General features: G+C 43.2%; 1 protein-coding gene and 1 long non-coding RNA gene across 2 annotated transcripts in view; both read right to left on the bottom strand.

Moving 5' to 3' along the window:
- Positions 1–4,271, bottom strand: part of LOC132467819 (uncharacterized) — an 88,440-nt gene extending 84,169 nt beyond the window's left edge. The window contains exons 1-2 of the long non-coding RNA XR_009528087.1: positions 4,117–4,271; positions 2,226–2,544 (exon numbers count right to left, since the gene is read on the bottom strand). This is a non-coding gene — a long non-coding RNA (uncharacterized LOC132467819). The remainder of the gene's footprint in view (positions 1–2,225; positions 2,545–4,116) is intronic.
- A 5,085-nt stretch (positions 4,272–9,356) lies between these two features.
- On the bottom strand, positions 9,357–13,511 carry sox4b (SRY-box transcription factor 4b). Its single transcript, XM_060065379.1, has one exon. The coding sequence runs from the start codon at positions 12,895–12,897 to the stop codon at positions 11,647–11,649; it is 1,251 nt and encodes a 416-aa protein (XP_059921362.1). The 5' UTR covers positions 12,898–13,511; the 3' UTR covers positions 9,357–11,646.
- Positions 13,512–14,942: the final 1,431 nt, after the last annotated feature.

Raw genomic sequence — 14,942 nt, 5'->3', positions numbered from 1 at the left:
TGAACATTAGACACCATACAAAGTCATGCTGCAGTGAGACACTTTGAACCAAACACTGACGCATTAACGACTAGAGTGGCGATTCAGAACATCATGGGAGAGCAGAACGCCCCTTGGTCCAAATCGCATCACCGATACAGAATGTGATGAAGCACGCAACGGCACCTAATATACGGAGGTGCTGGAAGGACTTGAAGCCATTTGTGAAGGCCATTTTCAGCTGCTCACACATTAGTGTTAGCATTGTCACACAAGGCCAGATGTGTCTGTTAACAAACCCCAAATGACCCTTGTTAGCTTGTTACTAAACTACAGCCGCTCCAAGATGAATGGGTTAAGTGCTTGGACGTGATCAATATTCAGACAAGCAAGACAACATGATTGGTAGCAGGGCAAGACGTAAGGGTGCGATTCAGCGATCAATATTAGCAATGAACATTATTAATTATCCCAAAGTGCCAAAGTCTGAGTTGTAAAGATGGCGTGTGTCCAGCGGTGTCCAATAATGGGCTCCGTGAGCTCACTGAAGGATGTGGTTACTGGAGCCCTGCCTGGAGACTGTCAGGTTTAAACATCCCATCCAGATAGTGTGCTGGCTGGCTACCATCAAGGGGACAGTGTGCTATGTCTTGCTCATCAACAGCATGTACAAATTCACGCACTGTCATTATTATGTATAATGATATATATATGATGTGTAATAAGAAGAGTATAAGCAGAGAGAGTATGGACTCTGTCTTGCTCATCAACAGCGTATAACAATTCACGCACTGTCATTATTATGGAAAATTATAAATATATTTATATATGATGTATAATAAGAAGAATATAGGCATAAGTATGGACAATACCAACTTGTCAGACCTGTAAGTGGCACATGACTCTCGTTCCATCTCCCTCTTAATAATAATCATCAGCATCCCTGTTTTTCCAAATTTTCAAATTATAACTATTAAACCTTAGGGTGACAATCTGTTGTTTTATTGAGTGTAGTAAAGTGATGTGAATTTAGGTGATGGTAATAATAATAATTGGTTCAACAAGGTATAATAATAACAAACAATAGAAATGTTTGATTTAAAAGAAAGAGCATCCATACGTGTTCTCCTCATATCAGCATGTTTTACCAAACATAAAAAAATCTGTCTATGTGAGGCAGCGTGTGGTTGTGTGTCGGTGGACTCCGAAAAACAACAACAACAACGCCAGCATCCTTGGATCAAATGAAGCGCGTGCAAAGAATGTTACCGTAGAAACATGTGCGCGTCGATGCGCGCGACTGTAGCAGCGACGAGGGGCGGGCCTGGATGGTGTAACAAACGTTTTCGATTGGCTCTCAATGACATCACTGATAAGAGCCGAGCCAGAGCACCTTGAGTCTCCGCTCTCTACTTCTCCCTTTCTCTCCGTGACGCATGCCCCCCACACCAAACACACACACACACACACACACACACACACACACACACACACACACACACACACACACACACACACACACACACACACACACACACACACACGCACACACACACACACACACACACACACAGACACACACACACACACACACACACACACACAACCACACACATGTAACAATGAGCCTTGCCCATCCAACTGCAAGCATGTGTATCCCGGTTACATTGTTCAGGCATGTTAGTTACCAATTATTGATCTGTCATCGTCTTATAGTCGTCTCTTACTAGGATTTAATTTTGCATTTCCAATCTGTTTAGTTATTAAATCTCCGAAATACTTAATTATGGTAGCCCATTATAGTCCAACTCAGGGCCCAGTCAACATCACAGAGACAAAGAGACCACCGTCACCAGCTAAAATCAAGCCAATCAAGTCAACGTTTCTCGGAGCAAGAAACACAACATAACACAACTTGTGATAAAATCAACTGTGGAAAGTCAGTTTGTGATCCTCGAGGGGAGCGCGCTCGGAACCGTAGGACGCCTGAGCACTGGAAGCCAGCATAATCCATTACTGGGATGACGTTTAAGATCGCAAGGAAAGTCAGTAGAAGATGTTTTACACCAAACCCAAAACACCTCCAACCGCCATGTCTTAACATTATCCAAATACAGAGAGGTATAGTCCTCAAAACGCTCGCTTTACGCACAGTTCAGCCTTTAAAAACCAGTGGTGCAGTGAGCAAAGTGTGAACGCAACAGCCTGCGTTCGGGCTCCTCGAGGCCCAGAATGACATCACCTACCCATCTCGTAGGCTGAGGAGGATCCATTGCCATGCACCCTGCGATCCGCGGGATTTTAGATCAGACGTTTCATGTTCAAAGACGTTAGAAAAGCAAGATCGGCACATTTTGTAATCCCCAAATGTCTCCAAGAGTTTTTTAAATCCAAAAGTGTGCGGAAAACGCCGCACCGGTCTTTAGTGGTATAAATCCTGAGTGAGTTCTTCAAGAGATAGCTGCAGTTGTTTAATCCTAATAGTCGGAAGTTGGAAGCCAACTGTAGAGTAGCACCATGAACATAGCACTGCAATCTCCTCTCTGTCTCCTCTTTTCCCACAATCTGAAAAGAGATAGAACGAAAGGAGTTTCCAGGTAAGTAAATCTAGAAATAAAGTCATGAAAAGTTGTGTGTGTGTGCGTGTGTGTGTGTGTGTGTGTGTGTGTGTGTGTGTGTGTGTGTGTGTGTGTGTGTGTGTGGGTCCTACTTTAAAAATAATATTATGTATAATAATATTGTGTGTTAACTGTGTGTATGGGGTTGTTATTACAATGATTATTTGTGGAAAGGGCTCTAGGTAGGCCTACTTGAAAATAACTAATCATTTTAAAAAGGGTAACAGGTTTTGATAAAATTATGCCATTCATAATAATCCATAAAAGTAAGAAAACGTTTGTATTTGAACTTCAACTAGGCTACATGATGCACTTATAATCTCATCAATGAACGCAGAAGTAAGGCCAGCACTAGGCAGTGGAATGCAAACAAATGATAGCATTCCACTGTGGGGCTTTTGTCCATATGGGCCAAACAAAAAGAAACAGGCCCTACCGGGAAAAATCATATCTAGGCCTTTTTTTTAATAAGACGAACTAGACGGAAGTCATTCAAAAAACTATTTATCTGAGTAACGCATTCCCCTGACCATGTTAAATAAGCACTAAATATATAGTATTTTTGGTTCATTCAACGTAAGTAGTTATAAGGTGCCCAGACAGTTTGACTTGTAGGAGCCAAAAATAAATAAATAACTGAGGGCATAAAGTTTCCTGAAAACTTCAAATGAAATTGTTATTTTGCCTGAACAATGTTGTAAATTAAAAGTGATTGCAAGAAACAACGCAAAAGTTGTTCTTTATCCGGTTAACGGTGGGATTATTTCGATGGTCTTTGTATGGACTGAGAACAAAGGGATAGAGCCTTAACTGTAACAAAGAGGCTGCGGACACTTTTACCTGTTGCTCCCCACGTCTCCACAACTGAAACAACTTCACATGACTTATTATCAACCAAAAAACTGTCAAATCTGCCATCCATAAATAACTTGTTGAATCCTCATGTTGTTTTATCGACTCGAGTTGAACTTTGCGCCGTTTTTTTTAGTCATTTACCCTGTACACCTGATGGTCGCTCCTCAATCTTCCGAAAAGTGAGTTGTCAAGTTCAGTAGTAAGAACATATCCTGTGCACCCTATGTTACGTTAGTAAAACACCATTTAAAAACTCTTATTGAGTTTTGCCAGCGTGCGTAAATATCGCAATTCGACAACTTCCAGCAGCATCTAACTTCTAACATGCAGCCGAATCTTCTGCCTACTTCATATCCAAAAGATAAAGGCGGGACAAATGAAACAATCATTTCAATTAAAATACAAAAACAGGTTTCTATGGGGTTAAATGAAGAATCGTGCGTAACAAACAACGAAGAAGCATGCATGCACCAGCATCCTCAAGTTCTCAACGCGCCCCTGCATCAGACAAAGAACGGGATCTCTCCTCTTTCCTCCCGTCTCTGCTTTGTGCTCAAGTTGGAGAGCTGACGCACCAACTATCAGCAACTTTTTATTGGACTTTAATGATCGGCGTTCTTCCAAAAGTACACAGAGATGCACGATATAATTTGAAATAACTCACCTTGGCATCCACGATTTTGCCCGCGACGTCGTATGTGGTGAAAAAGTTTGAAGGGGCGCGCACAGCTTTGTGTTGTTTAGTCCCCTTTGTCTGCACGTGCGAGAGACAGGACTCCTTGGCCGCGCCTTGTTCGTTTTGCTCCGCCAGAGTCCCGCCCTCTCCAAATACAAAAAAATAGGCAAAACACAGGCAAGGAATTCTGTTCGTGCAGAGATATTGATATTCCCATGCAGCGTGCATTTCTTTATTTCTTAATATTTTTAATTTATACTTTTTATATAAAATAAAAATATTTGTATCCTTTGTTTACCAAGAGCAGCATCTCGCTCCGTTCCAATAGTTTGGCAACAGTTTTGAATATTGACTTAGTCATAAATGCAGTCAATTGAAAATGATTTCAGGCTCGTAAGCATATCTGAGCAACTTTCCTCTGTCCCGCTTCTTTAAACGACTGTGTCTGCATTGTGTCTGAATGGTAATAAAGGTATAATAAAAATATCAATACATAATAAGGTTTCATCATTGGGAAAAATGTACGTTAATGGATCGATATGTAACTGAAAAACAGCAAGCCGCATACAGCATTATGGGAAGGTTGCTTTGTTAGTTCATTATCACTATACATGCTCCACCTGATAAAACGGTTCTGAACAGGAGGTGATAAACGTTGTTCATCTATAGTTTTTTAAACGTTATTACCTTCTGAAGTTTGATCTTGAACTTCTAAACAACTATAAAAAATAAAAGACAATAGACACATATACAGATGGGGAGGCTGTCAGGGAGGCAGACAGACAAGACATTGTATGTACACAGACATGGAGAGAAACATCCACTCTTCTGACCTCTCTCTCTCTCTCTCTCTCTCTCTCTCTCTCTCTCTCTCTCTCTCTCTCTCTCTCTCTCTCTCTCTCTCTCTCTCTCTCTCTCTCTCTCTCTCTCTCTCTCTCCTCCAGTATAGTGTACAGTAGTGTTCCCAGCTCTGCTTTGCTTTTATTCCACGGCCCGCTGCCTCTACCTCCCACAACGCATAGTCAGCTGAGCCACGCGTGAGGCCGCATGCCCAACATTACAGCATTCAGCATTCATCATTCATCATCCAGCATGCAGAAATCTGTATGCAGCATTCAGCATGCAGCATGTGGAATTCAGCATACAGCATGCGGGTCTCAGCACACGGAATTCAGCATGCAGAATTCACCATGCAGCGTTCCGCATGCAACATGCAGCATTCATGATGCAGCATGCAGCATTCATGATGCAACATGCAGCATTCATGATGCAGCATGCAGCATGCAATCGCAGGGCAGCAGGTCAGCCGTTCCTAATGGAAAAACTGCTGCGTCATGCTTCTTCGCTCAACGGCGGAATTATTTTCCCCGAATGCGATCCTACTGGTCGTCCATCTGCAGAATATCAGGGCCCTGCTTATATGATCTCAGAGATGTTACAGCATGGTCCAACTGGAAGGAATAGGTTGTATTCAGAGAAGAGCTGAAGACATGAACCTCCATTGTCCCTGTTAAGTAAGGCATTTTTACATGTGTTGGATCCACAAGGATACTTTACAACGTTGTATCATTGAGATGCACCCACCCATTTGCAGTGAACGTTGATCGATACATAGAGGTAGTATACATGGACTATCACTAATGCTTCATCTTGAACCCTGCCACACAACACACACATTCACCCCCCAACACACACAATGTAAAATCAACCACCAGGCACGGCCACTAGCCAGCTGCCAGAGAGTAAGCGTTTAGGTGTGTTGCTCAAGGGTAATTCGACCAGAGGAGCCAGCAACCCCTGAGGCCAAATACTGTTTAAATCCAGAGATTTGTTCTCATTGTGGGTTACTAAATGTGTTACCTTTAATACTATTTGGTATCTATGCCCATACACCTCCTCAATAACATCTATTCCATTATGCATTGCTTAGGGACCATTAATTAACACTATTTAATGCAGTAATAAGCATTAATTGAAAGGTTAACTAACAGTTAACTAATGTGTATAGCAATCATGTAATGTTCATGTTTACTAGCGATATTCATTATTTTTAGGGGTTAGGGTTAGGCCTAACCGTTGACCTCACGCTTACCCCTATGCTCATTATATATAATAATGCTAATCAATGTATTAACAAATGTTAACGTATTGTTAATTAATGGTAACCTTACTCTAAAGTGTTCAGATGTTGTTGTTTTTTATCAATACGTCACTGGAAAACAATTACCTGTGCATAATTGTGCACAATTATTTAAGGAGCAACAGACAAATCACAAAAACCATGATCATGAATGAATAACTGTATTGAAAGAAAGATGTGAAAGAAGAAAGAATGTGACAGTGAGAGGTAAATTTTGGGGCCTTTTGCAGATAACCCTGATGGTCTTGTACTCAAGACTTGAAAATGATGTGTACCTGCACTAGAGGAAAAAGACTTTTGAGAAACGTCATGCTATAAGGAGAACCATTTTTGACTGCTTAAATCCGACAAGCTACCCAGCCGAGTATTGCTGTGTCGTGACTCAAAATACCTACACCTGTAAACTAAATATGAATTTCCATACATAATGAGGCACATAATCAACTGAACCTCAAAATGACAAACGTTCAATTACACACATATGATTACGCTTTGATGATGTTTCGACAATAGCGTACATTGCAGGCATACTTTTAGTTGGTTGCATCGAAAAATGACACGATATATTAATTATTGCATCCTGTGGAAGATGACACAGAATGACAACTAGCGTGATTACATGCACACTATACCCTGATTACCCCGAATAATCAATTTGCGGCAACAATCGCGGTGACAGGTTAGCATATATTTCATGAATGTGATGCTTCGCTCTGTTGTCTTTGTTTTACAGCATCATGTAGCTCGCTATTCATTAGGATTTAATTGGGGGATACATTTGGAAAGCTGTGCTACATATGTGTGCCACAACTTACAATTGCTCTTGTTGTTGTAGCATCCATAACAGCAGAAATAAACTAAATTTTTTACAAGCTACACTTTGTCATCCGTGGACCGTCCATAAACCAGGTTTAGTACCTGATATAAAACAATAAGCTTAAACTGTCTGATCATCGCATTATTTATATGCATGCGAATGCTGTTAATAAGCATTTGGCACGAGCCATATGAGCAGAAGCTCTCGTTAAGCTGTAAGATGTGAGTATGCACACACACACACACACACACACACACACACACACACACACACACACACACACACACACACACACACACACGCACACACACACACACACACACACACACACACACACACACACACACACACACAGACACGCACACAAACAAACTCACACACACATTACCATACCATGCTCAGGTATACACATTTAGATACATACACACATACATACAGACACACACACATAAAACAGACCATTGCCAGGCATACACATGTAGAGACACACCCACGCACAGACACACATACCTACACCATGCCCAGATATACACGTGTAGTAATACACACACACACACACACACACACACACACACACACACACACACACACACACACACACATACACACACACACACAGATTGACAGACATGCTTGTCAGCTATGCTGGAGGGTCCCTGGGCTGAGCGCTCGCTCGCTCTGCCCCTCCCCTCAGACCAGCAGTCTGTCTGGGAGTGGGGGAGGGGAGACAATGACTGTCTGAACACCAGACGGCAAGGATACAGTACAACAGTCTGGAGTATAGATTAGAAAAGAATAGAACAGAATAGAGAAGAATAGATTTACATTTTATAATAATTCCGTCCAGATTGCATGTGCATATTAATAATAGGTCCTCGAAATAAATGTATATCTTAATTTTCTACCCAGTCTTACAGCATAGCATGGCTTCTGGGTAGCAATGATCACCATTCATATCTACCATCGTGTATGGGCTCCCTGTTGTACCACACACAATGCATGAGGGGCTATATCATGTTCTATAACATGAGAGTTCATGTGTTCTTCGAAGAGGAAACATGATAACGGGATAAGGTGGAGGAGAAGAGGTTGACACCCTTTAAGTGGTGACTGTACAATGGCCATGAAAAACAACAACGTTTTCCTGTATGCTTCGGTTGTTGAACCAAAGCATATTCTTTCATTATAGCTTATATGAGCTTCACTACAGGAGAATAACAGTAAACACGTGGCATTCAACGGGTGCTTCTCATGAGTAACCGAGACAGACATAGCATTAGCCCTTATTTCTCTCTCTAGGCTCGGTCGGCTCAGAGGTTACGTCATGCTGGGATGCATGTTGTGAATGCTGTGATTGAGTGTTTAGGTCTGCTTGACTATGCGCTACTTCCCTGTATACATTAGCAGTACATTATAAGTATTACATTATGTGAAACAACACTATAAACCCTGGTATGTTATTTAGATTGCTGCGGGTACACGCTAGTTTACCGGCCCCTTAGGGTTTGAACCCAGATATGTTTTCATTTATAGGCTTGATTGGTGGAATGGGGAATTAGTAATGGGAAAGAAGGATACAAATAGGGCCAGTCTCAAGGGTCAACTTAATTCCAACCGTCTGGTCATTTTAATTGACTATATTGTGGGCTACATTTTGATGTAGCATAATAGTGCTTCTCGGTCCCACCTACCTCGTACTCGTTTTAACAAATTAAGGTAAATTGGAGAAGCATTGCTGCACTAATTACTGAAAACAATATGGATGTGATACTGTTCCCAGCATTACATTTGACTATTTTAGTCTTAATTCATGTGAAACCTGCTTCTATTGCTAGTTATGTTTCATAGACTTGGGAGAATTGGTGTCAATTATGTCCTTTTTCCTTAGTTTTGCTTCTTTACCTTATTCAATGGCAGTTGTGTTTGATATATTTTCTAAATCAGTTTTATGTGGGGTTTGATGGTGTAAAGCCTTGCTCGGGTTACCGATTGAAGAGGCTGATATACCCTGTGGCTTCAAAAGGCTCTTGGTATCCAAGTGTTAACCACACATCACTTACCACCGCAGCCAATCAGCGACGGCCGTTGGGGTCCCATGATCAGATGAGGAGTATCGTCTGTCATGTGAGCGTGTAATGCACCTGCCCATTACTCAACAGAGGCCACATAACAAGTCTCCTCAGATGACCACTAAAGCACCTTTATGTGTAATAAATGTCTCTTATTACCGATAATACCAAGTTCATCAAAAAAGAACAGTCAAGCGAGATGTTTTTTTTAAGGTTTCAGTTCCAGCTGATATTTATTTCCTTCCTTGAAAAAAGTTCTGTACACAAGTTTTATATCAACAATCTGACAGGCAGTAAATGGACACAATTTTAGCTGGCATGAGTTTCTCCCTCCTCCCGTCTGTCAAGAAAAGGATGGTTTCCTTTGTTTCTGGCATGATTAGAGACAATAAAAATGAATGTTCTACACAGCATATTGCACACGATGGATGAAAAATAAAGTTAATATATTTAAAAATGCTTTCATATATATATATTAAAAAATGAGTCCTGAACGACCACCTTAAACGTAAGTCAAGGATGTGTAAAAGATAGCAGTTCTAGACAGTGCCTTTCCTTGATAGCAACAACGTACATAAACACACAATCTTTTTGCTTTATGATACAGTCAAATATACAAAGATTGATTCAACATTTCAATGTTTTTCCTCATTTTTAACTCTTTTTTTTTTTTAAACACAACAGCTAATAACCTGAATCTGAAATACAAATGCTATTCACCATGCCATAAAGATACTAAAACAATTATTAGCTAATAGTTAGCTGACAAGTAGAAAAGATTATATATTCAAATACAATGAGAAACGCAGTACAATTAATTGTGTGCGGAACTCAAGTCAGCAATTTGAATATGCTTGATGTTATTATTGATGGATAGTTTCACTGACAGACCATTCAATCCAGCAGTTGCCTACCAAATTTTCCAAAAAATGTAATAAAAATCGCCAAGATTAAAGTCCAAATTATAGCTACAATCTCCTCCAATGTTGTCATAGGCAAGATATCTGACAGTTAATACAAAAAAAAGGAGTGGCTGCTCGAGATAGTACTGGTGCTGTTGGAGCACATGTTCCACGGGGTTCAGAGAAAATGTGTAACTGTGCCTTTAAGAAGCAGATTGGAATCGTAAACGTGAATGGTGGACTGATTCAGACTGAAAACCAGCCAGCCGGATCCTTGAAATTAGGAAATCCAATACAGCGGTATTTGTAGGCTACACACCGATTGATGACATCCCCATTTGATATAGATTTGTACAAAAATACACTGAGAAAATAATCAAACTGTTTCCTCTCTTTGTCAATGTCCAAAAGTCTACATTTAAATATAAAAAGAACTCAAAAAGATTGTTTGTAAAACTCTAGCCCTTCGCCTGAGAAGGAAACATGACAGACGGATGTACAGACAAATAGACAAACTGTAAGAAAACACATGACTAGACCATGTATACATAAAATAAAAAAATGATTTCGGTCGAAAATGCTTGGCCCGGTGTATAAATACAACATCCTGTATAAAATGGCATCTGAATAAATGTAGGCCTACACAACAAAGCTCAGAGGGTGGAAAAACCGGCGAGGATTTCTCTATAATAGGCTATCTGAAATAAAACATTAAAGGAATAGTTTTGGTCCTGAATTGTAGAGAAAAGTGTAGGCTATAAAGTTCAGCACAGATTTGACGTTGCGTTTGAATCCTGAAGTTTTAAGAATTGCAACAGCTGGTGATTATTCCCCATGTCCTTTGTAAAGAGAAGAACAGAAGAGCGGCGCCATCTACCCATTTAAATAACCCTAATACTACTTAGAAGAACTGCTCCACAGTCAGAGGAGAACCCCCAGCACACAAGAACAGTAGTCTACCATGCGTTTTTTTGCTTTGACAAAATATCGGACTTTTTAAAAATGTCAACCCACCTTGTCTCACACAAATCCACATTAGGTGACACCATTTAAAAACCGTTTAACTACTCGTGGACTCGTGTCTGTACCTCTAAAATCATCGTGAAGTTAAAGTTCGTTTTGGCGACCGTGTGAGTATCTGAAATGTCCCTTTTTCCACCAAGGCGGACCGTCCCGCCTTGCCATCAGTTTACGTGCAAATCAATCACAGTTGCTCAGTTCAAAACAGTTCAAGACAGAGTCTTCTTTCAATAGGAACTCTGTCGGTCCTAATCAGGCGTCAGCCGCCCACAGACATTTATTCTTCCTCCCTCCTCTCCCCTCTCCCTGCGCGTACTTCTCCCGAGTCACACGCAGTCCACGAATCCGGGAAAAAAAAGAGGCGAAAAAGCAACTTAATCGCCTTCATGTTCGCCTGGTGGTGGCGCGACTCAGGCACCCCAGTGGTGGGGGAGACAGGCGGTCAGGGTCGCTGGTCGTCTGGTTGGGACAGCCAACTTTGTTACACCCCCAGTCCGCTCGGGATCCCAGTTGATGGTTGATTTTTTTTGCTTACAAGGTAATAGGCTACTTGTGTCGTTGCGTTTGTTTTCAGTATGTGAACACCAGGTTGGAGATGGTCGACTCGAGCCAGTCCCCTGAAATCATCTCGCTCACCTCGGGCGTGCAGTAGTCGGGGAACTCGAAGTGGGAGCCCCCTGAGCCGGACTCGAAGTTAAAATCCAAATCCCTGTCCAGCACCGAGGAGCCGAAGCTCCCCAGCGACATGCTGTCGAAGCCGGGGCTCGGGTTGATGTCGAGCAGGTCGTCCTCGAACTCCTCGTCCTCCGAGGAAGAGGAGGAGGAGTGCGACGAGGCGGACGAGTGGAAGCCGGAGGGGGTAGGAGAGGCAGCCCGCCGGTTGGCGTATGTGTGGCGGCTGTGTCGCTCCGAGGAAGCGCCCACGCTGCCACTACTCACAGACTCGCCCCCTTCCTCCTTGCTGCTGCCCCCGTCCTCGTACAGGCTCAGGGGGTCGCTGGAGTCAGCCGAGCTGCTGAGCGTGGGGCTGGCTGGGACAGCGACCGACGACGCGGGGCTAATGCTGCCCCCGTTGCCAAAGACGTATACCCTCTTGGGCTTCTTGCTGTCTGGGATCTGCTTGGCTGTCGAGGAAACCGATTTTGACTTGTAAAGAGAGGAGTGGTGGTGGTGATGGTGGTGGTCCGACGAGTGTTCAGTGGAGAATTGGGATGCTTTGGTGCTGTTGTTGTTGTTGTTACTACTGCTGCTGGCAAAGTGTGATTTGTGGGGTTTGCTGCTGTTGGGGGACTTAGATCCGTGCTTTCTTGAGGCGGATGACTTAATGCTGGTGTTTCCGTTGCTGGAACTTTGTCTGTCTCCCTTCTCTCCGTTAACTGGTTTGGAGGCGCTTGATTTGACCTTCTTCCTGGGCCGGTATTTGTAGTCGGGGTAATCAGCCATGTGCTTGAGCCTGAGCCGCTCCGCCTCTCGGATGAAGGGGATCTTGTCGCAGTCTTTGAGTAGTTTCCACCGCTTGCCCAGCCTCTTGGAGATCTCGGCGTTGTGCATGTCTGGGGACTGCTCCATGATCTTTCTCCTCTCGATCTGCGACCACACCATGAACGCATTCATGGGTCTCTTGATGTGGCCGCTGGGAGTTTTGCACCACGCTGGGTTCTCTCCCAGTTTGTCTCCAGACGAGGAGGCGACAGAGCACGGGGAGGGAGGAGAGGCGGCCGAGTCCAGGTCCATGCACGCCCCGGAGTCGGGGCTGGAATCCCCGGCGAAGAACGGCACTGCCTCGGCGGTGCTCTCCGTGTGGCTCATTTTCTGCACCATGCTGCTTAATTACACAGGAAGGCTCAGAGCTTACGCTCTCTCTCTCTCTCTCTCTCTCTTTCGCTCTCTCCACTTCTGTTTCTTGGTCCTGTGTTCACTTTATAGCAAGCTCAGCCCTTTTCCGCTCTTCATAGACGGGACTGAGTGTGAAACAAAGTGAAATAGAAATGATTCAGTCCTGAGAGGTGTTCTTGTTTGTGTTTTTATTCTTCAGTCCGATATAGTCTGTGAAAATCCTCCTACACGCTTAAAAAGTACAATTCCATTATTGTACGCGTGCTTGTTGAAAATGTCCACTTTCCACACTCTGTACAGTGTGCCGGTCTTGCGTCTCATGAAGTCTGTTCAGTCGCGTGCGACTGAGTATATGCGCGCACCACAGCTGCCGCGCGCAGACTGAGTGCCACACTGTGCGCTCTGGCGCTGAAAAGGCTTCCAAGTTTCGCGGGAAGTGTGTAAGGTAACTGATATTCTCTGCATAGCCCTGTTCTCTCTGCTGGAAAAGAGACTGAGAGTAGGGAGAGTCACAGAGTGTTTCAAAAAAACAAACGCCAGTTATATTGTCCGCCTTCCATCTGCAGTCGAGTTCAGTTTCAAGCAGCCTCCAATTTCTCCCCTGCTCAGCTTTATCCCTTCCGAAGATACAACAGCGATAAAATTCGACCAATGAAATGCTGTTTCTACCCTGCTTCGGTGCCAAAACACGCCCCCTTGCCGCGGATTGGTCGAAAAAGGAATCTAATAATAATCAGCGCGTGCAATGAGGAGCCTCATGTCTGACCTCATTCCAGAATACAGCGATAAACTTTAGTTTTTTTAAAGAGACGTTGGCTTCTGCTGTGAACCTTTTTCTTTCTCTCGCCACCAGCCCATGTGTATGCCATTAAGTTATTGCTATATAGGATCCGTGACGACTTTACCATATGGAAACTTAACATTGAGTGCAATTTGAGCCCTGTTTATACAATTATACTGGCCCGGGTAATCCAGTAATACGAAACATGCACCTAAACATTAACCCTTTCCTGGGTTTAGTTTAGCGTGTTTATTAGACCATCGGGAATACTTTGGCGTATTTACAGCACCGATATCTTATAACGTAAGACATTGTGCAGCGCTTCAAGTGCACACGGTAACTAGTATAGCGCATACGCAATTTATGTGTTTATTATATGTGTCTTATTTTTTAAACGTAAGCTATTTCTTGAGACGGCAAAGTGTGCGGAAAGATTCGCTCAGGCTCTGGAGCTGTACAGCAGCCTCTCTCGTACTATATCCCTCCCTCTCTCCTCCTTCTGTTTTATAAGGCGGGACTGGACACGAGGCAGGCGGGCTTTTGTCACATAACACACGCCCAGTCCTCCTCACAGCAGACACAGGGAGGAGGGGAGAGGGAGGGAGAGGGAAGGAGAGAGGCAGAGAGTGAGAGAGAGGGGAGAGAGGCAGCGGGAGGTGGAAGAGAGAGGCAGAGGGAGATAGAGAAAGAAGGAGAGAGGGTGGAGGCGAGAGAGAGAGGGGGGGGGGAGAAAGAGGAGGGAGCGAGAGAGGGGAAGAGAGAGAGAGAGGGGGGAGAGAGAGCGGGGAAGAGAGAGAGAGGAAGAGAGAGAGGGAGAGAGAGCAAGGCATGTAAACTCCCTTAACTCAATGAAATCACTCCGAAGAGTAATATAAACAAGAGACCATGAAACCTATAGACCAGCTAAATATTACGATAAACTACACAGTTCACCTGCACATTGTAACCATTTATTTACGATGGGAATCTTAGGTCTGTAGGCCCAACGCCAACAAGCAAATGTTTCCCCATGTACAGACATCGTTTATTTTTCAAGTCAGAATATCCTGATGGATTGAATTGGGCGAGGGACGTTAATGTCCACGGACTTTTACTAAGTTAGGTTGAGTGCACTGCTATAATAACTTGAATTTAATGACGTAATTTATTATATTGTTATTCTGTCCAGAATACGCGGTCCGAGCCAACAGATTAATTGGTTTTGCATGATGGAAATGTGGGCTACGCCTCAAACGGCATGTATTTTATA

Source organism: Gadus macrocephalus, chromosome 11, assembly GCF_031168955.1.
Source record: "Gadus macrocephalus chromosome 11, ASM3116895v1".
In the NCBI taxonomy this organism is placed as follows: Eukaryota; Metazoa; Chordata; class Actinopteri; order Gadiformes; family Gadidae; genus Gadus; species Gadus macrocephalus.
Note: the sequence above shows the minus strand (reverse complement) of the source record. Positions and strands in the feature narration are given on the sequence as shown.